Consider the following 24,200-nt stretch of genomic DNA (forward strand, 5'->3'; position numbering starts at 1 on the left):
ACTCACATAAATGTTAGCCCCTTCCCACCTGGGCCGGGTGGGCTGGAAGATGGGCTGAGTCTGAGGGGTGCTTGGAGAGGGGTACGCCTGCTGGTCTTTTAGAAATCCCCCCCCCCCCCAAGCCTTCCTCTCAGAGCCTCAGTGGCTTCTGCTCTTGGCTGAGTTTATAAACAGGAAATGAGGAGAGTGCTGCCTCCCTGGAAAGGAGGAGAATCCAAACAGCCCTGGGCACTGAAATCTCCAGTGTCCATTTCCACGGGGTGGAAGTCCAGGAGCATTCTCCCAGGAGGTCCAAGCCAGTAGCTCGGGGTGATGTTATCCAGCAAAGAATCACCACGCAGTACCCTGTCCTGAAAACATGGGTCCAGTGAGCCATGCACTCATTGATTTTATTCCCTCTATTATACACAGGGAAACTGAGAACACAGGTGGCCTGGCTTAAGGGCTCCACAACAGTTTCCTGTCACTGTCACTGTCATCCCGTTGCTCATCGATTTGCCCGAGCGGGCACCAGTAACACCTCCATTGTGAGACTTGTTGTTACTGTTTTGAGCATATCGAATAATACACCACGGGGAGCTTGCCAGGCTCTGCTGTGCAGGCGAGGTAGTCTCGGTAGCTTGCCGGGCTCTCTGAGAGGGACGGAGGAATCGAACCCGGGTTGGCCACATGCAAGGCAAATGCTGGAACAGTTACCTGGACTTTTAATACTTTGCCACTTCTTCCTCTTCTGCCATATCTTGATTCTGGTCCCTCCTTTCTTTTGCATAACTTTTGCATAGACCTCTGTTTTTTGCAAACTTTTCTAGTTTGCCTAGGAGCCAAGTTGACCTCCGGCCTCTCAGGTGGCACGTCCCTCATCCACTAAGACAGTGGCCCAGATTAATCTTTCTTTGAGCACTGCATCTACTTCCTCCCAGCCCAGACATCTGCAGCGTCTTTGCTCTGCAGAGCATCTCACTTAGGTCAACCTAGATTTCAAGCTCTGAAAACACAGGCAACCTCTGGTCTCAATAGAAAATAAAACAAGACAATGCCTTCACTGGGTTCCTACAAAGCGTACACGGCAGCTTCCTGGTTTGCATAGACATTTCCTCCTGCCGGGGTTCACCTGCATTTTGCCCATATCCTTGTCCTTCAAGCCCTTCACAAATCCCAGATCCTTTCCAAAACTCTTCCTCGGCTAACTGTAAAGTGCTATTAAGAACGAACACTTATGTGCATCGCACTACAGGTTTCCCCTGCTATCTGAAAGTAGTGTTCTTCTGAAAACTTTCCTAAGTGGCATAAAGTGAAGGAGCAATTCATACTGATTAACGTGGAAACTTAATTAATTAAGTTCTTAATTTCTAGCATTTCTAGACCTCAAAAGTAACTTATGAAAGGATTATAAGTGGCTGGGAAAATGATTTAAAATGGTAGAGAGCATCCTATACCTGTGGGAGCTCCAGATTCCATCCCTGGCACAAAATGGCCAACCAAATATCACTGGGAGTGAACCCCAAGCAACAATGGGAGTATCCCCCAAACAAAAAAACAACTAAAAATATTTAGAAAGCTTTCTAAATAACATAAAAAATTAAAACAACGCAGTAAATACAGGAATAATATGCTACATACATGACCTGTCTCAGGCAGTTCCCTGGGAAAAAGTATGGTGGGGGCACCTCTCTCTTCAGGGTATATCAGCTTCTAGAATAACTGCTGCAAAACCAGTACTGAATGATATTCTCACAGTCACTTTTTGTCTCAAAAGTGAAAAGCAACTTAAGATTTCTTCTGGTTAGTGAAGATGGGTACTAATGTGGTTGTTTTTATAAAAGAAAAATCAAAACTTCTGAAAAGCAGGGGACACCCCCATTTCCTTTTAGCTTCTCTTTAAGAGGAAGCATAGTAAGTACCTTTGCAGCCAGGTACTCAATGAGGCATATGGTTTTCATTGTGCTACAATATACATGAAACTTACCATTTAAAGCATGTAAGTGTATATGGGCTACGATATAGTTGCAAGGAACGATGAAATCATGCAATTTGCTGCAACCTGGATGGAACTGGAAGATATCATGTTGAGTGCCGTAAGCCAGAAGAAGAAAGACAAATACAGGATGATCTCACTTATCTGTGGTATGTAGAACACTGAATGAGGAAATGTGCTATAGTAAAAGGTGGATGCCTAGACCACCCTTTACCCCAGTGTTTAGAGAGAAGGACTGCAAGGGAAAGAAATTAAGAGGGGAAGAAGACAACAGGAAGTAATGGGTGAACAGGCACCACAGCTTTGGTGAGATGGGCAAGTGCTATAACCAAATGTCCAAAACACAGACTTAACAAAACGGAAAGCATGAGATCTAAGGTGCGACCATGAAAACTGTAATGTGTCTGTCAAGTTGACAAGCAGAGGTGGGGTGGGGGCTGGGGTGGGGAGGGAATATGGCAACACTGATGGAGGGAGGTTGACACTGGTGGTGCGATTGATGTTGAAATATTACATGCCTAAAACTCAACTATCATTATTTTTTTAGATCACAATACTTTAATAATAACAAAAAACAATAAAGCATGTGAGTGTACACTTCATCTATATTAGATGTTTTTAATGTTGCATCACAACCCATACTACTGATGTTTGAATGATTTTCAACATCTCGAACTGAAATCCTGTACCATTAAACGACAGTTCACCTTCCCTTTCCCCCCTCCCCCCTCCCCGTCTCCACACACTGTCCCCCTACCCTGTAACTTCTACTTTACTTTCTGCTTCTGTGAATCTGAATTGTCTAAGTGCTTCATATAAGTGTAATCACAACAAGGTTTATGTTTTTGAACTACAGCAAATGAAGCTCAGGAATTACTCCTGGCTCTGCACTCAAAACTCACTCCTGGCGGGCTCAGAGGACTACATGGAGCATCAGGAACTGAATCCTGGATGGCTGCATGCAAGGCAAACATCCTACCCACCCTACTGTCCTTCTCCCCCCTGGAATAACAATATTTGTCTTTCTCTTTTTGGCTCATTTCTTGCGGGGGTTGGGGGTAGGGGGTAGTTTAGGGGCTATAACTGACCGTGCTCAGGGCTTCCTCCTGGCTTCCTCCAGCACTCGATGAACCATATGGGGTGCCAGAAACTGAATCCAGATCAGCCATATGCAATGCAAGAGCCCCACCCACTGTACTATCTCCCCCGGCACCTCTGTTTGGCTTATTTCATTTGGCAAAAATTTAATTTTTCAAGATTGATTTATGGTAAGCTTTATGTTAGAATTTCTCTCCTTATAAAGATTAAACAGTTTCTCATTGCATGAATTCTAATTTCACTGTATGGATATCCATTTCATTTTATGGATATGCACATGGTTTTTCTGTTGATAGACACTTAGGCTATTTCCGCTTTTTTGCTACTGGAAGTGTTGCTATGAATATTATATAAAAAATCTCTATTCAACTTTCTGCCTTCATTTCTTTTATGCCAAAGAAATCATTTAAAATTTTATTCTCAAAGGCCAAAGAGATAGTACAGAAGCCAAGGAGCTTCTTAGTCTTGTAAGTGGCTGGCCCTGGTTCCATTGCTGTTCCATTCAGCACTACCAGCAGTGATTCCTGGACACAGAGCCAGGAGTAAATCCTGGCCCAAAAGAGACACCTCCTCCTCTCCACTCCTCCTCCCCCCAACTGAAAAAAATTATCTTCAAAACAAATCTTTGGTAGGGGTTGTTAGTTCCACTTTGTAGAAGAAGAGATAAGAGTTCAGGAAAGTTTGTCCAAGGCTACAGGTCTGAGATCTAATATTGTTTTCTTAAGGATTATGATCTTCATTCACCAACAGATTTTTTGTTTTTGTTTTTGGAGCAACACCCAGTGATGCTAGGGGTTATTCCTGGATCAGGACTCAGGAATCACTCCTGGCAGTGCTTGGGGGACCATATAGGATGCTGGGAATCGAACCCTGGTTAGCTATGTGTAAGGGAAACACTCTGTTCACTATACGATCACTCTAGCCCCCGCCAACAGTGGTGCTCAGGTGCTACTCTTATCTCAGAGCTTGGGGTCCCAGTGGTGCTTAGAGGACCACGAGGTGCTGGTGCTCAAACCCAGGCTTCTCACTGGTAAGGCATGTACTTGTAAAGCCTTTGGACTATCTCCCTACTGCTATTTTACTTTTCTTATAGTTAAGATTGTGGAATTTGTTGATTATAAATTCAAATTAAAATCAAACTAAAAATAATCCCCGTGTGAGTTCAACAGAGCCTGGCAAGCTACTCGTGGCATATTGGATATGCCAAAAACAGTAACAATAAGTCTCACAATGAGAGACGTTACTGGTGCCCGCTCGAGCAAATTGATGAGTAACAGGATGACAGTGACAGTGACAGTGACAGTGAGTTAAATATAGCAAGAGGCTAAATACAATAGATTTATAAGACTACTCGTGAGCCTTCAGTTGGCAACTTTCTCCCCAAAGAGCACCCTATTCTCTCATATTTTGGCCTCAAGCCACTTTTTTTGTCCTTGATCTCTTAAGGTTTCTTATGTTTTTATAACACTACCAGGTAGCCCTTGTATATCCCACCTCAGGTTCTTTGAGTAATGAGCAACTGCTGTCAGGAATGCCTTCCCCGAGTTTAACCTTTGCTTACTGACAAACACATTAATTCTTCAAGAGTAAGTATAAATACAATTCCTCAAGATATTTCCCCCATAACTCCTGATATCCAGAATATAAATTACATTACAGATAAACCCTAACACTAAAATTTTAAATAAGTGACAAAGATACTGACCCTCATATTTAAATGAGGTGACAGTTCCATCAATCTCAAAGTACTACTTCTTAGGTAAGTCAAATAAACTAATATACTAAGATATTTAGTACAGTTCAAGGTACTTAATCAGTGCTCAGTAAATTCTAGAATAGGAAAATAGGAAACTGGAAGTGTTGTTTAATTATTGCTTTAAGCAGAGGCTACCAAAATAATTTTTGTAAGATACCAGATTATATTTTAAGGCATCATAGACTATATAGTTTGCAACTATTCATAAAGCATCCCTAGATAATAGATAAATAGGTATGAGGGTTTTTCGATAAAACTTCACTTACAAAAACAGAGAACTAGATTTACTCTGATATATAAAAGGTGCCAGTTACAGGTCTTTGCTTCATATTATTCTTAGAGCTTCATGTTTGGCTCTCGAAGCTGTTATTATTCTCCTTACTAATATGTTAAAATACATTAATCCTGCCCTTAGATATCAGGCAGTGTCTAAAAAATTTTATAAAATATTTAACACCAGGGGGCTGGAGTGATAGTTCAGTGGATAGGGCATTTGCCTTGCACACGACTGACCCAGGTTCAATCCCTGGCATCCCATATGGTCCCCCGAGCACCACCAGGAGTAATTCCTGCGTGTAGTCAGGAGTAAACCCTGAGCATCTCTGGGTGTGACCCAAATAGCAAAAAATAAATAAGTAAATAAAAAACCCAAACAAACAAACAAAAAAACACTAGTCACCTTATTTTCTTATTTTTGTGGTTTAGGCTACACCCTGTGATGTCTGTGATGTTCAGGAACTTCTCCAGACACATTGCTCAGGGGTCGTTCTTGGCAGTGAGTGGGGAGCCATGCAGTCCTAACCCAGGATTCCTGCATGAAAAGCATACCCTCCAGGCATCTGAGTAGCTCCCATCAGTCCATGAAACAGGAAGACACTGATGCTGGAAGGGGCAGATGGGCAAAGTACTAGAACTCAGAGTCACATGCAGCACGGTTTTGGGAATTGGCAGCACCTGGATGATCTTGGGCATCTCTAGCTGGTTAGTAGAAAAATGGGTTCAATAGGATTCTTTTCTTTTATTATTTCTCTTTACTGAGCATCCATAGAAGTTGGGGACCAGAACCCAGAATGCTGGAGCCCCAAGATGAAGTGCCCTTTGAAATGCAAGCATGAAAGTTTGTAAGTCTGTAACCGTACCTCACGGTGAGTCACTAATAAACTTTTTTTTTTTGCTTTTTGGGTCACACCCAGCGATGCTCCGGGGTTACTCCTGGCTTTGCACTCAGGAATTATTCCTGGCGGTTCTTGGGGGACCATATGGGATGCCGGGGATTGAACCCGGGTCGGCTGCGTGCAAGGCAAATGCCCTACCCGCTGTGCTATCGCTCCGGCCCCTAATAAAAAATTTTTAAAAAAAGATGGAGTGCCCTTGGGAAAATCTACTAGAAGAATTTCCCTGGGGGTAAGTGCTTTACATATGTTTACATTTATGTTCAACCAAATCTGCATTTATGTTTATCTTCAACCAAACCCATCTTAATGCCTGTTCCCTGACTCTTATGCTTTTGCTATATAAGTCCTGTCTGATTTCAATAAAAATATTGCCGGCCATCAGCCTGTGACCCATTCTTCTGTCCATCAGTCTGGGGAACATATATCGGTCCTGAACACACCAGGACAGTGACAAGGACAACAGTAATAGAAAACATCAACAGCAAAGAATAAATAAAACTTAATTTAATGGGATGGGGTTGACTACTCCAGTCATCCCTGACCACTCATGAAAGCTTTATTGGGTAAACGTTTCTCATTTCTCACTCTGCTGGAGCACTGCTGCCAAATCATGGAGAAATGTGACACATCAACAAAGAGAAAAGCCCTTGTCGGGTGTGGATAGATATGGGTGACAAAGCATGCCGCCACCTGCATGCTGGAGAGAGCACTGGCCTAAGCTTTCCATGATCCAAATTGAACTCTACAAATAACTAGGCTGAGAAAGACATATACAAACTCAGATGTCTGATCCCCTGGTCAGAGGAACCTTTCCAGGTAGTAACTAATGTATTTAAGCCACACTGCTCTGCCTTAGAGAAGAGAGGAAATGGCTTTACTCTTTTCATTTTGGTAGATGATCAGAGTCACCCCACCAGGAAACCTTCATCCTGTGTACAATATGTTCTGTACATTGCTAGACTTTTTTCTTTTTCTTTTTGGGTCACACCTGGTGATGCACAGGGGTTACTCCTGGCTCTGCACTCAGGAATTACTCCTGGTGTTGCTCGGGGAACCATATGGGATGCTGGGAATCGAACCTGGGTCGGCCGCGTGCAAGGCAAATGCTCTACCCGCTGTGCTATCGATCTAGCTCTACAATGCTAGACTTAACTGGAAAAAAATCAAGTAATAAATGACTTGACCTCTGGCAAAATCCCTGACTTTTGCTTCCTGACTCTGAGGAGTTAAAATTCATAGTGCCTAGAGTTAAAATGGGCTCTTCTAAACTAACATATTAAAAGCAAGTTTCATAAAGGTCTAATGCTATTTGTAATAGAACTTTCTGGTGATTTATGTTCCAAAGAACTTACCTAATGCCTGAACTTACACATGCCCAAACACATATGATATGCATGTTTATATACTGCATAACTCTCAGGGTACACTCATATAATAATTTATATGAAAGGAGGCCTCTAGGATTACGCAGTGTACAACCCAAGCAACTAGAAATGGCAGCCCTCTGGGAAACTCCAGTCTCATCATCCACCAGCTAGAACTGATGTACCCCAGCAGTCACATCTTAAAACAGCTAGCCATCCTGTAGCCCTCAGGCACAGGAAACTATTCACGTTCTGCTGTTCAACTTTCTTGGAACCTGTAATAGAAGTTCACTCTCCCCTTAGACTTGACAAGACACATGACCCCCATCCTTTCTGACACAGGGAGAAAATTCCGTTTTTCAGCTAAAGCTCAAGCCCATCCGTCCCTCTGTGTTTTGGACGTTGAGAGGTAACATTTACTTTTGATATAGTTTCTATCCATATCCTGGAAGTCTGTGTTTCTGGTGAGGTCAACTAATTCAGAGAGGAAAAGATGTGGTTTCTGAGCCAGTCCTGGAACTAGAAAATGAGTTTTTCACTGTGTGGAAACAGAGGCTTGGCCACAGACCAGGAGAGCTGCAGATCTAAGCTTCCAGAAAGGAGGGTTGATGCGAAGGGAACTGAGGTCTATGAATTTGGGGAGAGAAGGGATTGTTCTGGATGTGTAGAAAACATAACAAGTGACACAGGGGTGAAAGTGGCTGGTGAAAGGAAGGGGTACACTCTTTGGTTGAAAAAGATGAATTTAAACTACGAATTTGTAGGAAGTGAGGTTTGGTGGAAAGAAGAGATAGGAAAGCGGTGTTACATTTCAGAAAATTTAGAATTTCTGAGAAGTGGATTTGAATTTGATCCAGGAGGAAATAATGAGACAGCAACTTGCATAAATCCTTCATTCTTATGAAGCCAGGAGTGCCTTGGTGATGGTTTGATGGATCTTTCTATGCTCACAATGAAGGATTTTCCTTATCCAACTGAGGACTCAGGAAATGATCTAAAAATTCCTTACTTTTCCTTCCAACATGTTGAGAGGAGAATTTTCTTCTAGTAGATTAAAAAAAAAAAAAGACCTGAAACCAAACTACCCTTTCAAATTAATGCCATTTTGTCTAAGACCTTCCATAGCTTACTCTTTATCTTCTGCTACAAACTCATTGCATAATATGATTATTATTCATGGTGATGAGGAATGGTTAGAGAACATTACTAGTCTCTGACCCCAGGAACTCAGAAGCCTGAGGAGAGATCAGAGACTAGAGGGGAAAGGAGGAAAATATTAAATTTAAAGATACAGAGGTTTTCCCTAAGAAGTATGAAGCTAGCAGAACTATTCAATTGTTGAATACAAAGTTTTTTGTTGCTTTACATGTTACTATCAGTTAACACATGACACCATAACACTTCCAAAACATCACACTGTTCATTCAACCCGAGTATTATAGCGCAAAAATATCTATATACTAGAAATTGTTGTAGGACTATTCTTTTGGGTTGTAAACATACCAGTTTTGTGATATAACTATCATTATATAAATCACATGGGTTCAAAAGAAGAAAAACCAGATGTGACATTGGCATTTAATAGGCTGTTCATAATTTCAAACACTTTTTATTTTATTTTTAATTTTTTAATTTGTTTGTTTGTTGTTTGGGGTTCACACTCAGAAGTTACTCCTTTCTTTCCTGGCAGTGCTGGGTGGACCATATGAGATGCTAGTGACTGAACCCAGTTGGCTGCATACAAAGCAAACACCCTACCTGCTGTACTATCACTCTGATCGCCCAAATTTCAAACACTTTTTTAAACTCAAATTTAACCCCCCACACAGTGAAAACCTTCCTTCTTACAAAGGAGTACAGAAGACATCCTCTCTAGTTTTGGCTTTTCTACTATCTGGCTATGGGTAAATTTAATCTCTTTTTTAGACTCATTTGAGTCCACAGTGAGTGTGGATGATAATAAATTAGGAGCAACACAATCTAATGCCAACAAGTCCTAGGAAGGTGATATTGAACAAAGGAAGGTGGTCAAGAGTAAGAGAGTATGGTTGGGTATTCCATGCTCCTCAAGCAGGAAGTCACCACCGGTTCCAGGCAACTGTCAGACCATTGCACTCATGCTTTTAATATTCTTTTCTTTTTTGGGTCACACCCGGCGATGCACAGGGGTTACTCCTGGCTCTGCACTTAGGAATTACTCCTGGTGGTGCTCAGGGGGCCATATGGGATGCTGGGATTTGGACCCGGGTCGGCCGCGTGCAAGGCAAATGCCCTACCTGCCACGCTCTCGCTCCAGCCCCTGCACTCATGCTTTTAAAATGAGAACTCTCTGATGTTAAAGATCGCCTTCTCCTATGAGAATTTAAAATAATGTTAGAATATTTTGAAGTAAAGACTGAAATTGTAGACCATATTTAACCTGTAGCTTGACTTCTTTTGTTGTTCTGGGGTCACACCTGACAGTGCTCAGGCCTTACTCCAGGCTCTTGGTGGGGCTTGGGATACCATATGTGGTGCCAGGGATGGAACCCAGTTGATGGCACATAAGGCAAGCACTCTCCCCACTGTATTCTCTCTCTGGCTCTGGCTAGGCACTTTGTGACTTAAGAACATCTGAGATTTGGTGGTCACAACTTCTACTGAGTAAATCTTTGCTTTTCTATGTTGTCCAAAAAGTTGCTTGTTTGATTTGAAAAAAAGTAGACAAGGAACTGGGCTTCTATGGAACAATATGTTCTCTTGGGAGGGTACAGAGGGTGATAGGGGCACCCACATACTGCCAGAGGGCAGTCTTCTTCTATTGCGGTGATATCAACCAAGGAACAAATCAGCAATGGTACCACCAAGAACAACAAATCTATCTCTGGCTATTAGAGGCGGGTGTATCACTCTCAGGCTTTGGAGCAAATTTGTAATTCTTTTTGAGTGAGGAAGGGGAACTTGTCAAACAGAACAACATGATTCCAAAAGAATGAATCAGAGGACATGGGTAATCTCGCCCTCCACTGCTACTTTGGGCAGGAAGTGGTGCAGAGACGCCTCCCTTTCTCCAGAGAGAGGTGTGAGTATAGAGCATTTGCTTTAGATGGTGGTGGGACAAGTTAGCATCTGGTGTATTTTGTCTTTTTTTTTTCTTTTTGGGTCACACCTGGTGATGCTCAGGGGTTACTCCTGGCTCTGCACTCAGGAATCACTCCTGGCAGTGCTCAGGGTGTAAAAAATACTGACATGCGTGCATGGAAGGGGGTAATGTGTGTGTGTTGTTCGAGGGCTCTCGGGGCGGCTCTCTCTCTCTCTCTCTTTCTCACTCGCATTTGGTGCTCTCAAGCCGCTGTGTACGGACTGGATCGGGATGGCTCCTTCTTGTGCTCTGCTTCTGTGTGTGCCGCTGTGCTCTCTTCTGTCTGTCTATCTCTGTCTCTGTCTCTGTAGTCTCTCCTCGGGTCTCTTCCTCTCTCTGTCTGTCATCTCTCCTCTTGTCTCTTCCGATCTCTCTCTCCGGAACCCTTCTGCTTCTCTCTCTGGAGCCCTTCTCACTCTCACTTTTCACTCTGACCCTTACTTCTGACTCTGACTCTTACTTCTGAGACGCTTTGTGCTCTTTCTTTCCCCTGCTTCCGGCTCCGATGACTCCCTGATCTCTTTCGCTTTGTGCTCTGCTTCTGTGTCTTTTACCCCTACTCCTCTTACAGTCTTAGTTTATATCGCAATCACATAGGGTGATGACACAAAGGGGGGTTGAACATTAACAAGTCACCAAAGAGGGGTAAGACCACTCTTCCAGGAGATTAACAAAATCTCATCTAAGGAGATTACTCCAGATTACTAGGAGATCCATTTAAGGGTGGGATCCCATCCAGGGTATGTTTGTTTTCTTCTTTCCTCAGCTAGTAATCCACTTCATTACTTTTAGTAAGTCTATTTCTAATATTTCTATCAATGTCATTCTGTATGAGCACAGTAAGAGATATATCAAACTTAAGGTTTGGTTCTTCCTGAGGACATCTCACTATATATTCCAGACCACAGTCCTCAGGTCAGATTAGTCTTCTTAATCCCAGCAGAGTCCTAGTCTTGTCATTACCTTTGGATCATGACAGCATTTGTCCATGACCATGCTCTCATTGTCTTATAGCTGAGTATTGTGGTGCTTTGGCCTGGCCCATTGTGATGCCAGGGTAGCTCACAGCTTGCCCTGGGTCCATTCTGTTCCTCATTGGGACCCTGCTTTTGGGGTGCTAGGAACTAAGGACAACTGAGTTGAGAAAGCAGATGCCCGAATAAACATTATTGGAGTCAATCAGCTCTCAAGTTACAAAGCATAATATTAATGGTCTTCCTGTTTCCACACAGAAAGGACATTGCTTTAAGGTAAACTAAGTTCCCTGCAGTAAGGTTAAAAGGACAAACCCAATGTTATCCTACAGCAGGGTGCCATATGGGATGCTGGGGATCGAACCCATGTTGACCGCATGCAAGACAAACACCCTACCTGCTGTATTATCGCACTGGCCCTATTTTGTCATTTTTTAACTTTTTTTTTCTTTTTGGGTCACACCTAGCAATGCATAGGGGTTACTCCTGGCTTTGCACTCAGGAATTACTCCTGTCTGTGCTTGGGGGACCATATGGGATGCTGGGAATCTAACCCGGGTCAGCCATGTACAAGGCAAACAAACACCCTACCTGCTGTACTATCGCTCCAGCCCCATTTTTTAATTTTTATTTTTACATGGTGGCTCCATTATTGAAATATCTTTCCATCCAGTCTTGGCTGCACCCCTACCACATTTTCAAGGCACAGAGATTTCTGTGTATGTGTGTTGGGGTGGGGGGGGAAGAGAGTAAAGAGAGCTCCTGCAGGGCTGGGGTAAGAGTTCAGAGGTAAGGCACTTGCCTTGCATGAGGCTGACCCCGTTAGATTCCCAGTACTGCATGGTCTACCGAGAGCCAGGAGTAGTTCCTGAGCACTGTCAGGTGTGGTTCACCTCTCACTAACTCCCCTCAAAAAGAGGAAAGTAAAGAGGGCTGAATTCAATACTTGTCTCTCCTTCTGCAATGTTCTGCTCTGCTATTGTAGACAAGGTACTTACTAGCTCCATAATTCAGTTTCCTCAAGAATAAAAAAAAAAACGAAGACTAACTGCAATGCCTCCCTCGTGGGGCCTGATACAAGATTACAGGAAATCCTCCACACCCATGGAGATGGCGAGTTCCCACTCTGGTAGCACTCAACTTCCAAAGTTTAGCACTACACTTTCAAAGATCTTATTTTCTTATCTAAATACCTCCTCCTAAGTCAGAGTTTATCTAGGACTCTTTTGTCCTCTATGATGGAAGAAAATATCCCTAGAATAGAAATGATTAATGGAACGGCCCATACTAAATATCATTGATTTGCAAAATGGCAATATCATATGACTCAGTATAATGCAAAAACAGTGACAAAGGAGAGAAAAGCAACTTCATTTTTACAATGTAAAACACACAGAATTTAATCTTTGCACTTGGGAAATGTAAGACTTCTGGTAGAGAAGCAGGTATTTTCCTATCATTTTAAACTAGCATTTGCCATCTATTTCTAGTTTATAGAAGTGTTTCGCATATGAATTATTTCTGTTAAGTCCACAGCAACATTGAGTTCAGATGCAAACACATGGCTTTTCATACAATATAGATGTGGCACCCTTGGCAAGCCCTTGAGTTGCAGAATATTTGATATGCTAGCAGGGATCGGACCTACATGTCTGTGCATTTAAGAGTATTTTAGTTGGGGCTGGAGCGATAGCACAGCGGGTAGGGCATTTGCCTTGCATGCGCCCGACCCGGGTTCGATTCCCAGCATCCCATATGGTCCCCTGAGCATTGCCAGGAGTGATTCCTGAGTGCAGAGCCAGGAGGAACCCCTGAACATCGCCAGGTGTGACCCAAAAAGAAAAAAAAAGAGTATTTTAGTTAACAAAAAGAATGATGTAAGTACTACTACTTGATTTATAAGGTGGATCAGACAAAATGTAGCTCTATAAACACTCGGACAAAACGCTGAGAAGCTAGGAAACTGCCAATTTGGCATCCCTAGTACTTGGGCAAAAACAAGATATACTTGCACTTCCTAAACTTTCTATTGGTTGAAATTTTATCTTTTTTTGTTTTGAGGCCATATCCAGCTGTGCTCAGGAATAATTCCTGGCTCTGCTTAGGAATCACTCCTGGCAGGCTCAGGGGACCATATGGGGTCCTGGGGATCAAACCCAAGTAGGCTGCATGCAAGGAAAGAGCCCTCCCTGCTGTAATTATCACTCCTGCCCCTGGTTGAAACTCAATAATTTTAATAAACTCTTAAAACTTAATAATAGTTTTAGCAGTCTACAAAGGACAATTTAGGCTTCACTCTTCAAAGTTATCTTTTATGCATGAAAACAGAGCAAAAAATATCTACCGTTGTACACAGATTAAGAGTTCTCAGAGGGGCTGGGGAAATAGTACAGTGGGTAGGGCAGTTGCCTTGCATGTGGAGTGAGCACTACCAGGAGTGAGTTCTGAGTGCAGAGTCAGGAGTAAGCCCTGAGGAATACCGGTGTCCCCCTGCCCCAACACAAAAAAAGAAAAAATAAGAAAGAAAAAATTCTTCACAGAAGATAGGCACTTGCCTTGCTTGCAGTCAACCCAGGTTCAATCGCCAGCACTGCATATGGTCCCCTGAGCTTCACCAGGGGTGATCTTTGAGCACAGAGTCCACAGCAAGCCCTGAGCATTGGTAGGTGCATACCCAAACATGCCCCCCAAACAATTCTTCAGCTGAGTTCATTTACACTCAAAGGAAGCAACTTTCCGTGACAGTTCTGCAGGAGGTATTACAATTGCCCTTTGTTCTCTCTTTCATGCAATTGCTTTCTAATGAATTCTCTGTGCCTCCCAAACAGTGCTCAGCAGGCTTTGGTGAGGGGCTAGATGGTGCTAGGTGATCTCCAGTGTCAGAAGAGGGACACACAGGACCAGAGATTGAACTGGGGAGGAGCATCACATGCAAAGCATATGATCCTGGCCCATCTGTTAGCTCACAGTTCCCATAACTTTCCATTGTTTTCACTCACTACCTACTATGTACCAGACCCTACCTGAGGGTTCAACAACCAACAAGCAATCAACAAATGACAAGCCATAACAATCAACAAACGACAAGCCCAACGGGCAACTTTGGCTAGCGGGCTGCTTCGAGAAATAGTCTGGTGGAATATAACCACACCGGTGCATTTAGGTGGCACCTTGTGATAGAAATCAACTGGCCCCCAAAGCCAAAGAAATTTACTATGTGGACATTTGCAGAAAGGATTTGCCGACTAGAAGACAGCAGGACAGAAGAGAACCAAGTCAGTCCCAAGTGTCTTCAGTCTTACCACAACTGGATGAGCTTTTACTATTTACCTGACGGGGCAGACCGAGTTTGGCCCATGATGGGATCAAGGCTTCTGTGGGTGCTTGCAAGGAATAAGATAAAGGATGACAGGCAAGGTCACAAATGTGCAAGGAGGTTTAGCGGGAGAGAGAGGAAACGTTGGGAGATTGGATGTGTTAGTGTGGAAATCAGCTAGGACAGGGAGGCCATGGGATGTTCACTGAGGAGTGTCCAAAGCCACAAATGGGCCCCAAACGACATATATCAGAATCACCAGGGGACATGTTTTAAAAATACCAGTTACTGTGCCCCACCCAGGAAGCTGAGTACGAGTACCAGGGGTGTGAAGGAGCTTCGAGATTGCCAACCGGAATCTCCAGGTGATTCTGAAGCATGGGCCAGTTTGACAGGTGCCAGATCAGCCTTTCGTGCAAGTGAGCATTCGAAGGCACTCCCCTCCCGTTGTCAGGCAGAGGAGAAGGGGAAAGAACCAGGGCACAGACACACCGGAAGTAGATGCAGTGAAAAGGCAGTTTATTGTCTATTAATACTGTACAGAGGAACAGAGAGAAGCTACAAGTACAGCCTCGGCTGTCGCTGGCAGTGTTAATTCTGTCGTTGGTGTTTGTTTTGTTTTTCATCCAAAGGAAACAGAACAGTCAAGGTACACTTCAGGTTACAAAGTACAGCAGCTAGCCCAGCAAGTCTAACTCAGAGTAAGCACAACAGGCTCCCACCCCCACCCCACCCCTGCAACTGACCACAAAATGGATATTTACAGAGTTGCCACTCCTGGCGAGTGAGCTGCTAAAGCTGAACAGTCCATTGACAACCTACATTCACGGGAAAAGCTGCATCAGACACAACATTTTCTAGAACCCCTGTGTCATTTTTGATGCTCCTCAGATAGGAACTGGAGTGGGGTAATGCAATGCTCCAAGTGCCCCAGGAAGGAGAACATCCTTCCCACTTGCAGAATAGCATATCAAGGAGTTGGAGCTGCACTGGAGAATAATTCAGACCAGGCAATGGGTGGGGGGGCATCTTCGCACACCCAGTCTTGCCCTTCCCAAACCACACGGCTGGCTGTCTCCTGCCCAACGCCTGGAGAACTGCTTCTTTAGTAAAGAGCAAGGACACGACGAGCTGCCCCTGAGCACCATCAGATGCTTGCATAGTTCTTGCCTTTTCGGACTTGTCTCCCTGGCACTAAAGTTCCCAGTGGGGTTTGAGTTGGGCCTGTGCAAGGAGTCATTTGTAGGGGCACCAGAGCGGTGCAATGTCATGAAAATAAAGAAACTGTTGCTACCCTTGACTGATAGGGAATAGGAACTTGGTTTTAGAAGAAAAAAAAAGGGGCCCCGATCCCGAGTAAGGATTCTGCCCGGTGAGTCTAACGGGAGCAGTGAGCAGATCTTGACACTTTCAGTGGGTGAGACAGAGGGATGGGCCGCTGAGTGCATTTGGGATATAGCGACTCAGATCCAAAATGGGAGGGAAACAAACCCAAGGCCACAACGATCCAGGATCTTCTTTTGGGTGGGAAAAAAAAAAACAACAACATTCTTTCCAGTCTCTCTAACTTAACTCTGAAAATCTGGTGTAGCGCCACCGATGTTTATTTATTTATTTATTTATTTATTTATTTATTTGCTTTTTGGGTCACACCTGGCAATGCACAGGGGTTACTCCTGGCTCTGCACTCAGGAATCACCCCTGGCGGTGCTCAGGGGACCATATGGGATGCTGGGAATTGAACCCGGGCCGGCTGCGTACAAGGCAAACGCCCTGCCCGCTGTGCTATCACTCAACGCCACAGATATTTCCAAGGCAAATAAAACCTGGACAATTTCATAATATTGGTGTTTAAGTGTTAAAAAAACTTAAAACATATTTGCGCAGAGATTGATACCCTAATGCATCCAACCCTCATTTCATAGATGTCACTCCAATGCACCAGAGTGAGTCAGCCCTTAGCCTCTTATATAGCAGTGACTCCTGAAATAGGTGGAAGAGTTGGACTTGGATCGTTTCCAGGCATGACTTAATTTTAAGATATCTATTTCAACAGGTAATTAAGTATTATTAAAGGTGACGCTCACGAAGCATCAAGCCATACGCACGGTTTTGTAGGTACAGGAAACTTAATGTCACCGTGTCAGTCTGTTTGTAAACAATGGCAGTGCAAGACTAGTCACTCACAGGGCCTATATTCCTGCACCCCTGTCTCTCCCAAGGTCTGGGCTAATGCTAAAGAATCTTCCAGAAAGTTACCCTTTTGGAATGAAGAAATATTGTAGCTCATCAGGGCATTTTCTTTTTCAAACTCAAACTTCATGGTGCATATACATTACATTATAAAAATAGACAAATGTAAAATATTCCATTTCTTAAGCCTCCCCTCACACCCATCCACGCCAGGCTATTCTTCTTAATGGATTGGGTACACCCCTCAGTTATGGCTCAACCCCACCACTGGAGTTCATGTCTCTTGCTCCCTCAACCATGCCCATTGTGCTTAAAAATACTCTCCCACACACCAAGAGGGAGCCCAGAGGTTCACTTCATTCAATAATGGGCAGGACTGTAGGAGGTCATCGGCCCAGCCCGGGAATGTCAAAGTGGTATTGCTGGTTCAGATGAGAACACACTAATATGTCTGGTTGGTGGAAGGGCAGAGGCCACGCACAGGTTCTACCACCTTTATGCTCCCACTGCAAGGCTCTGTCTGCCTCAAGGCTCCTGTGATGAAATGCACAGCTCTGATCAGGGCTAGGGAGGGGCGGGGAAGAGAATGTTGTGCTAATACAGCTTTAGAATATAACCTGCGTTTCCCTCCCCCACCCCCCAATAAAGGACAAAAAAAAATAGAACATAAACAGTGATGCTAAGGCAAACTTTCAAATGGCACATCAGAACTTTTTTTTTTTGTCATTCATTTTGTTTAACATCACAAGGCAGATACATTCTGTAAACATAGATACCATACAGTACATTAACCATAGGAAAGTAAAAAGAAAGCCACCCTGTAATTCTTTTCTTTCTGTACTTCTGTTCTTTCACTCCAAAAGGACTGCCTGAAGTCTAGGGAGAAATTTATGGTTCATGAGATGAGACATTTCTATTGATTAAAAATGCAGTGATTTGCAAAATATAGCCCAGGGCACTACTAAGAGGCCAATATGGAGAGAAGATGACCATTCACACCTCAACCTGTAGAAACTTAGAAAATAGTCATAAAATATAAAAAAAGTCGTTAGTTCCAGGAAACATTTTGTTCTCCTGCTAGTAAAAGAGAGCAGTGAAAAATTGTTCTGTGGTTTTTTTGTTTGTTTCTTTTTCTTTTTTTTTTTTTTTTACAAAAGTTAAGGCTGTCCAGATCTTTGATGCAGAAAGTCTGTGGTCCCCAAAATTACATATGACATTTTCATGTTAAAAGCAAGTTTTTTGTGCTACAGTTCTGACTGTCTTAGATTAGAATGAAGTAGAGAAGGAGGTGGAGGTCTATTTTAAACAAAAAAAATTAAGTGGGAGGGGGGCAGTGATACTGACCTAAGGATTCCCCAGGACAGTTGTCCTTTGAAACTTTTAGATTGTAATCTTTATTCTACACCTTCCCACATTCTTAGAGTAATTGTTTGGGGTTTTGTTAAATGGCAAGATCATTATGTTTTCTAAAGCAATGAAATACATATAACTATATTGTGCTCCCTAGAAGAACGACTTCCTCTTTTTCCTTAGAATATTCAGGAAAGTTCTGATAAAACGAGGAGAGGGCTGCATGAGGAAATAGAACTGACAGCAGGAATCAAAGATCCCATCTTGCTCATGACTTGGAGGTGTTTTGAGGCATAGTCCTTAACTCCATGCACCTACTGTGTTGCACAATCCAATTGGAAAAAAGTTATTTTTCTGATTACGTTCTAATCGCTGGAGTCCTGCAGACCTTGATTAGTAAATTGAGCTTCTAAAATATTGCATATTTACAAGTTTTCTGAAACTTAGATCTTAAATACATTGAGAGTGTATGGTTTCAATTATGGTGCGTGTGATGCAAAAATATGACAAAAAATGCTTGCCTTGGAAGGGTCTTCCTGAAAACAAACCCATTTAATGCAGGAGATAAATATTCCTACGAGGAATATGTCCTTTCTTAAGTTAAACACTACAGTGGATCTAGAGAGAGAGATGATCATGGTTTTAGATTTTAAGTGAAAACAAGAAGTCCCTGGTACATATTTTATTTATGTCCATTTGTGTTTATATTGATAGGATTAATTTATGCTTTTTAAAAAGAACTGTAACAATAGATTGATTTTGCTTCTATCACTATACTCTCTTATTTATGTTTTGCTTCCCATTGGTTCATTAATATTAAATAAATGGGCATTATCAAGAGTGTCTTATGACCTCTTGAAATAAAATTGTGCAGGAAATAAAGAGAAATAAGCTTTTTTCACATGTGACCTTAATATTTTGCTCCAGGCAAGATACTTTATCTCTAGGAAACTATATATATATATATACATATATATATATTCCCTTTTATGGAAATGACCCTACCCAAAATGAAATAATCCTACTTACATATAAGAAATGAACATTTATCTTAGAAAGTAAAGTAGAATAGATGGGAATATGAAGCAAATCAAAAGAACCCTAGAAACTGAGTTTCCTGAGAGACTGGATAATTTTATGTTCATCAGGAAATTTAAGGAAACAATGTTTTAGATTTAGTGAGAAGGGAAATACCTTGCCTCTTGTCATCTCTATCCCCAATATTAACTGACATAACTGGACACTGTCAAATCACTTTGGGGGGTAGCCGACTTTTGCTTATGTAGGGAAATAATATAACTTTATGTAAAAGAGGAACATGCTGAGAGAATTTCTCTTAGTTTTTTTTAGTGCATATTAAAAATGGGAAAGAGGAAAAAATCAAGAATATATAAGTTATCAAGATTTTCCACTTCCAATATATATGTCATTATTCTATGCTGTACATCTTAGAGTTATATACAGTGTGTGTCAATTATATCTCAATAAAATTGGGGGAAGAGACTTTTCAGAATATACAGCAGTTAAACTTTAATTTTTTTTGACCATTAAAGGATCACTAATGAAATACCATTGAAACTCTATATATAAACAAAGGAAATAAGTTCCTTTGCCTCTTTCCCTTTAAAAGGGAATCAGTGAGATGATTTTAAAGCAAATCCAATCAACCATTAACTTAAAAGGACTGTAGTGTTGCAGCTTCATTACTGATTCACTAGTCTTTTTATGAAATATAATACCCTGTATTTCTGACGGGAATGCTACCATGCATAAATACATAGTAAAGTTTTTTAGAGAGCATGCCAATAAACAGCAGGGAAGATAAAATCTCCATATTATCATTATGAAGGGAAGTTACTTATTGCTTTTGGTGGGACTATAGGTGTTACCCCATAAAAGAACTGGCTGAGTGTGAATACTCCATCGTACTAGGAAAATAATTCAAACTGCACAGATACATATGCCATATTCAAAAATACCTTCATTAACTGAGGCCACAAGTCACCATAATAATGGCAACACAACTTACTTAAAAACTGTCAATTGATGTCTTAATAATAAATGTGTATATAGCAAGACCTAAGTCCAATCATTTGCTAATTGTATAATGATAAGTGAACAAGTGAAAGTGCATATTATCACTAGTTTTAGATCTTAGGAGTACTGTTGTAGAGAAAGAAATACAGCATGTTATTTGTGAGGGACAAATTCACTAATGGAAGAAGTGGAATCCTTTCAGGGAACTATCTGTCCTGAGAGACTAATTCTTTTCTAAGGTCTGTCATTCCATTCAATAACTTTGCTTCTAAAAAAATTAGGTCTAGTTTTAATTTCTGAGTTGAACAACAACAACAAAAATGTATGGTATTTTTTGATTGCTTTCCCCCTAAATTACTAAAAGAGGAGATTGTCCAAACTATGAAAAGTTTTTTCCTTCTAGTTAAATAGTTTATCTGCCACGCCACTTTTTTTTAATGTTTATATGATGATTAAATGACCATTTACTGAAAATCATGAAACTGGAAGTAGTAAGAGTTACAGACAGCAGAACCAGCTGTTATTTCTAGGTAACAGAGCAATTTTATACAACTGCAGCTGCTTTGGTGAAACATGAGGCTTAGAAATAATTCCCTCAGTGATTCAAATCAACTTAGAGATGGGATCATCTTAGAAAATTGAAGTTCACTCCTTTACTTTCTCTCTTTGTTGTTTATATATTGATGATAAAATGACACATTCTGTACTCATTAAAATATAATTATTTAAGAAAAAAATTGAAAAAACAAAAAGATTGCTTTTTCCTTTTAACTGCAATGACTGTAATTTCAAGCCCCAATTTTTTTTTCTCATAATCAGATTCAGCCCTGAGAAAACTGCTATTGAATTGGTTCTGTGCCAAAATGTTCTCAGGGCTATCTTACTTCATGTACTTTGTGTTTTTCTTTCATCGCTTGCTACAGAAGTTAGAAGTATGTGGTAGGTCTTGCTGTATGACTTTTTGTTGTTGTTTTTGTCTTGTTTTTGTTTATGGGACACATCCGGTGGTGCTCAGGGGTTACTCCTGGCTCTGTACTCAGGAATCACTCCTGGCAGTGCTCGGAGGACCCTATGGGATGCTGAGGATGGAACTCAGGTGAGCCATATTCAAGGCCAACACCCTACCTGTACTGTCACTCTGGTCCCTGATTTTTAAAACATTTTTTGTGGGACATAAATAATTTGATGAATCGTTTGCAACATGCTCTGAACTTTTGGATAAAAACAGAAATCTCTGATATTAGAGAAATCATTAAGATGGTACATCTCCATTTCACTGTTTTTCTACTCAAAGGCTTCCTTTTGGTTTTATTATTTATGTGGTTGTTTGGGGGGAATACTATGAAAAGTTTTTAATGGTTTGTTTATTATGTCCTAGTAAAAATTATTCCTTGATGTTTTAGATCTCTCAAAGTTTAAGGAACACTGCTAGGTGTCCCTCAGTATCTACTAAATGTAAAACATTGAGAATACTATTCTTGTATTTGTATTTTTATACAGCAAAGGATCTGGGTTTGATCACACCTGCAAGGCAAATGCTGTACCACTGAGCCATATCCCCAATCCTAAATAGTCTTTCTGATCTTTAAAGTAATGTTTTTTAATTTAAAGTTTAATTCAAGGGGTGGCTAAACCTACATGATGACATTACTGGAAAAATTTTATTTCCCAGGGGGACAGAAAGAAAAGAGTCCAGATGTAAGGCTCTATAATCAACCAGGCAGGCTAGATGAACAGTTAATTCAGTTACAGCACCATCTGTAATGAAGGGGGCATCACAGCAACCACCGCCAGTCAGAAACACTGAGAAATGGGGTCACTGCAGAGATACTCCTCAAAATGATCCCTTCGTTGAAAATAGATTAACATGATCAAAAAATATCCGTGACCAAGAAACTATAAAATTTTACATTTTTGAGATAATCGAAGCAAAGGCTTATGAATTTGCCTAAGTTTGGAGGCGGCTACTGATGCTTAAAATAATGTTTGTTTCATGTCCATAGAAAATGTAAGATGGTGCTTCTTATACAAAGAATCCATCAGGTAAGCCGTAGAAAGAGAGAACCGCTGACAGGCAGGTTATGGGATCAGTCCCTAATTTCAGCTGTGATAAGAACTGGGTTCTTTTCTTTAACATCAAGTTCATTTCCATTTTAACAGAAGATAAGCCATAGATGCAACAATACTGTAATCTGGAAGATTATGTAAGGCAGCAAAAAGCATCACCCTAGATTAGACAGACTATGTAGGTCCACTTTTGGCTACACTAGAACCAGCTGGAGCCAACAGCATTTTTGCCACACAAAATATGAAAGCAAAGATCCACAGCAAGGGAGGCAAGTGAGAACTCAGCGATGTGGTGATGTGTGACTACATTCTAAGAACACACAACAAAATAAAAGCCCTGGCGCCAAATGAGTTCAATTCCAGTCAGGTGGATTAAGGCTACTATATAATTGGCTGATATGAAGGGTCCATTCCAAGTGAGCAGTAAGGAACTGATTCACTCTTGAAGACAGAAGGGAAGGTTAGAGGAAGAGCAAGTTCTTGGAAAGAATGAAGCACACACATGCACGCTGTCTCTTGGGTGAGGAAACTGGAGAAAAATGAAAGGTTAAAAAAAAAAAAAAGAAATCAAAGCAATCCAACTGCAAGGCAAGGCAGGTGTTTGCTTCCAGTTCACAGTATTGCAGTTAGTGGTACAGTGAGGTCTACGGAAGTGGCGGAGCGCACAGAGGCTGCCCAGAAGAAAAGGGAAGAAAGAGTGGTCACATGACAACACAGCATTGACAGCGCTTTTTCTTTTGGGTACCTGGGGCGGGCTCTGTGGCCAGGCTCTCTTCCTTCCCTTCTGGGGATGAGGGCTCTGTCGTGTCTGACACCGGCCTTCCAGATACAAGCTCAGCGGCGTTCCCATCGATGGTGGACACATCCGTCACTGTCTTCTCCCTCAGTGACTTCTCGTCATCTTCATCAATGAGGACCAACTCTGCCTTGATGGTTTCATCATAGCCTAGCACCTTTTTAGTCTCCTCTTCATCCTCAATATTTTGGTAACCCATGAAAATCATGGTGACTGGCTGATCCAAGTTTGCCTCTGGCCCTCCAGTGCCGGGGGCTTGGGCCTCCTGCCCTGGGTTCCCCGAAGAATGATCCTTCCTAGACTTATGTACCATTTCTAACTTGGCTTCTTTGCAGAGCATGTGTTCCTTAGGGTGGCCGAGGCTTCCGTCTGCAATCCCAGTCCTCTCTAACACATGCCCTCCTTTGAAACTTGATTGCCCAGCCTTCTGAATAAGCTCTTCTACATCCTTTGCGCTTAATTTGTGCACTCCGTTTTCTACTATGGTGCCTCCTGAGCGCACCTCATACACTACTTTGGTACCATCATCACAGACTTTGACTCCTCTCTGATGGACCCCCTCTGGGCCAATGGTGGATGCAGAGAGAATCTTGGTCTCTCCAGTTTGTTTGTCTTTCTCCACATTAATTTCCATGGCGTATATAGCTTGAATGAAAACAAGAGAAAGGAAGTGCATGTTACAACAAAAAAAGCCAGTGAATGGTTAATTGCCAAACAGACAAAAAAAAGGTTCTGTGCCCTTTCTAGTCTAAATGCAAAGCATCTGGAGCGTTAGGGTGGGTGCATTTGTGGACAGAGGTGGTTATATATGTGTTTTAGCACAGCAGCCTGATGCACAGGGAAGACAGAGGCACAGTGACCGTATCTCAGTGGCACTCAGACTTCCGAGGATGATTTGCTAAAATAAGGTCATAGAGAATTGGTTAGACCTAGTGTAACACACTAAGAGAAGACGAAAACATGCAGGTTTGTCTTGAT

The 24,200-nt window shown here is 41.9% G+C and overlaps 1 protein-coding gene across 5 annotated transcripts in view; it reads right to left on the reverse strand.

Moving 5' to 3' along the window:
- PALM2AKAP2 (PALM2 and AKAP2 fusion) overlaps positions 1-24,200 on the reverse strand; it is a 525,161-nt gene that overhangs the window by 201,463 nt on the left and 299,498 nt on the right. For 2 of the 5 annotated variants that reach the window (XM_004600291.2, XM_055130319.1), the window contains one exon: positions 18,101-23,867. The exons of the other annotated variants lie outside the window; for them this stretch is intronic. In XM_004600291.2, the coding sequence (XP_004600348.2) occupies positions 23,128-23,867 (740 nt within the window). In that variant the 3' untranslated portion in view covers positions 18,101-23,127. Of the gene's footprint in view, positions 1-18,100; positions 23,868-24,200 lie in introns of those variants that run through there. 5 annotated transcript variants of the gene reach the window in all.

The sequence above is a fragment of the Sorex araneus genome, chromosome 1 (genome assembly GCF_027595985.1).
Source record: "Sorex araneus isolate mSorAra2 chromosome 1, mSorAra2.pri, whole genome shotgun sequence".
Taxonomy (NCBI): domain Eukaryota; kingdom Metazoa; phylum Chordata; class Mammalia; order Eulipotyphla; family Soricidae; genus Sorex; species Sorex araneus.